Consider the following 3,038-nt stretch of genomic DNA (forward strand, 5'->3'; position numbering starts at 1 on the left):
CTTATTTTTGTACTGTTTAAAACTCAAATAATGAAAGTGCCAACCCCTGTGATTTATGGAGGTGTATTGTCGTTGTCTTTGCTCTCTAAAGTGGTATGAAATAAAGTCACAAATCTTGGTTCTAATGGGATGGGAATGAAATCACAAATATGCTCCAAATCATGGGTGTAGAACAATACTTAATATTAATATACATACCAATTAGAAGCATCCACTTTTTTTTGGGATTATATTACCACATAATCTCATACAATACTTAATATTAATGTACATGATACCAACCAACTATATTTAGCATCCACTTTTTTTGGATTATATTACCACATAATCTCATACAATACTTAATATTAATGTACATGATACCAACCAACTATGATTAGCATCCACTTTGCCCAAGCTAGTGTCTTTATAAAAGCCACACAAATCTCTCTCTCTCTCGTGGGTCACTTCGTTAGAGACCAAAAGACCTTCTAAATAGATCATCGACGCTGAGCTCCCATGGCCACCACCGCCGTCCACGCAGTGATGTTCCCCTATCCTTCTCAAGGCCATATCAACCCCATGATGCAGCTCGCCAAGCGCCTTTTAGACAGAGGCTTCCACATCACATTCATCAACACGGAGTACAACCACCTGCGCATCCTCCAGAACGGAGCTTCCGAGGCTCTCTTGTCTCTGCCGAATCTACACTTTGTGTCGATCCCGGACGGATTACCTCCCCAGCACGGCCGTTTCCACGACGACGATGTTATCGAGTTCATGGAAGCCGTCGACCGGCTGCAGACTCCCCTTGAGACGCTCATCAAAGAAATCGTCGCCACTTCTTCCATCCCCGTCACTTGCATCATCGGAGACTTTCTGTGCTCCTGGATGCAAGATGTAGCAGAGGCGGTGAATCTCCCTGGAGTGACTCTGTGGACCACGCCCGTCCACGCTAATCTGGCTTACTGCTTCCAAGCTCTCTTGATTACCGAAGGCATAGTGCCGTTTAAAGGTGAGCCAGCCCGGCCCGATGCCTGCACTTTCATCAATGTGTTTCAGGATTCATAACCTAATTACTGCATTAGTTAATCTGCGCAGCTCATTTAATTAGCTCTTCGATTCATTCTCAGGCAGCGAAGATCGGTCACGACTCGTTACGTGCATTCCTGGCCTTCCGCCGCTGCGTGCCTCCGACCTCATCTCATTCTTCCACTCGGAGAATTTCTTCTTTCATTGGTGCGCGCAGCATTTCACCCAGAAGCCTGCAAAGGCGCAGTGGAACCTTGGGAACAACATCTACGAGCTGGAGAAGGATGCAGCAGACGAGTTCATGAAGCAGCACTTGCAGCAGCGGTGCTTCCTGCCTATAGGGCCGCTGCTGCCTGCATCGTATCTGGCCGGCGAGATGAGGACATCAGCGGAGGTGGGGACGAGCCTGTGGCCGGAAGATAAGCGCTGCGAAGAGTGGCTTGACAGGCAGGAGGCGAACTCGGTGCTGTACATCTCGTTCGGGAGCATCTTTCACATGGCGCCCAAGCAGGTGGAGGATGTGGCCTTGGGGTTGGAGGCGAGTGGGCATCCGTTCCTCTGGGTGCTGCGCTGCGAGGTCGATGCGGCGATCCGTTCCAAGATCGACGCCTTCCAAGCGAGAATCCAAGACAGAGGACTTGTGGTGGGCTGGGCACCTCAGCTGCTCGTCCTCTCCCACCCCAGCGTGGGCGGATTCTTGAGCCACTGCGGCTGGAACTCTCTGACAGAGGGTATGAGCGCCGGGCTTCCCATCCTCGCTTGGCCAGGCCCCTTGGCGGAGCAATGTATGAATGCCAGGTACGTGGTGGACATCTGGAAGATTGGCATGGAGTTCAAGATGGAAGAGGCTGAAGATGGCGGCCAGACGTTGATGGTTACAAAGGAGGAGGTTGCAAGAGTTATCGCGGCCCTCATGGCCAGCCCACAAGGAGAACAGCTCAAGCAGCAAGCCCTTCGGATGAAACAACTCGCAAAAGCTGCTGTGGCCGAGGGCGGATCTTCGTGCCAAAATCTAGACCATTTCGTGAAGGCAATGACTCTCTTAGCACACGCCAGTTCCTATAGTTGAACCAAAAAAAAAAAAAACTCTACCTAAACTCTATCTCTACGACAACATCACACCAAACAACATTATAGTACCAATTTTATAAATCAGCTGATATATATATATATATATATATATATATATATATATATTGGTAAAAAAACATTATAGTATAATTTTATAAAAGTATATGAATTTACACTTTAAACGGCCACTGTAAGAATTAACATTATTGTGCAATTTTATAAAAGTATATGAATTTACACTTTAACGGCCACTCTAAGCATTCAGATGAGTTATCGATCAACGTCTCTCTTGACATTAGGAATTTTTTGGACCCAAAAAAGACCTTCTAAAGATTTCTAATTTTAAGAGATTAGAGCTTAAAAAGCTGGGCTTAAGGGAGACAAAGGCTATGATGATCCCTATTTTTTGCCTTGCCACATCAGCCAACGCTCCTAGTTTCACTTTTTAAAGGGAATATTCTCATACTCTCTCTCTCTTACTTTTTGACTTTTCTCATACTTTCTCTCTTACTTTTTGACTTTTTTATCTTCACTCTCTATAAATTGAATCTTTCTTGTCAGTTTGAAATCTCCTTTCTCATTAACTCCCACCATATTTCCCTTCTAGATCAGCAAAACATTCTCATATTTAGGTGGGTCCCAAAAAGTGAATTTTTTTTTATTTTTTATTTTTTATTTTACATTTTGAGGTGAAAAAAACACCACCCAACCAATATGTATGATAAAAATACAATTTTCTCTCAAAAAAGCTTGTAATTCAAGGGTCACGTCAGAAGCCTGTTAGGAGCCAGTACATCCATAACTAACTGTCAGGTCCCCACAACCCCATAAACATAACTAATTGTCAGATCCCGAAATTGTGGAGACCCTAAAAATTATTATTTTTTAAATTTTCTCATAAATATAATTTATTGATGAAAAACTCCATGTTAGTATATTTGTATATCAAAAATATC

The 3,038-nt window shown here is 44.0% G+C and overlaps 1 protein-coding gene across 1 annotated transcript; it reads left to right on the forward strand.

The window, feature by feature from the left end:
* Positions 1 to 448: 448 nt before the first annotated feature.
* On the forward strand, positions 449 to 2,161 carry LOC147604187 (linamarin synthase 2-like). Its single transcript, XM_086795361.1, has 2 exons — positions 449 to 994; positions 1,113 to 2,161. The coding sequence occupies exons 1-2, from the start codon at positions 499 to 501 to the stop codon at positions 2,078 to 2,080; spliced, it is 1,464 nt and encodes a 487-aa protein (XP_086651487.1). The 5' UTR covers positions 449 to 498; the 3' UTR covers positions 2,081 to 2,161.
* Positions 2,162 to 3,038: the final 877 nt, after the last annotated feature.

Source organism: Cibotium barometz, chromosome 62 (assembly GCF_041138505.1).
Source record: "Cibotium barometz isolate CiBa-2024 chromosome 62, ASM4113850v1, whole genome shotgun sequence".
Classification (NCBI taxonomy): domain Eukaryota; kingdom Viridiplantae; phylum Streptophyta; class Polypodiopsida; order Cyatheales; family Cibotiaceae; genus Cibotium; species Cibotium barometz.

Excerpts from the sequence above, each read along its gene's own strand:
- LOC147604187 (XM_086795361.1), top strand. The coding sequence starts at position 499 with ATGGCCACCACCGCCGTCCACGCAGTGATGTTCCCCTATCCTTCTCAA. Across the intron at positions 995-1,112 it reads AGGCATAGTGCCGTTTAAAG|GCAGCGAAGATCGGTCACGA; the intron begins GTGAGCCAGCCC and ends ATTCATTCTCAG.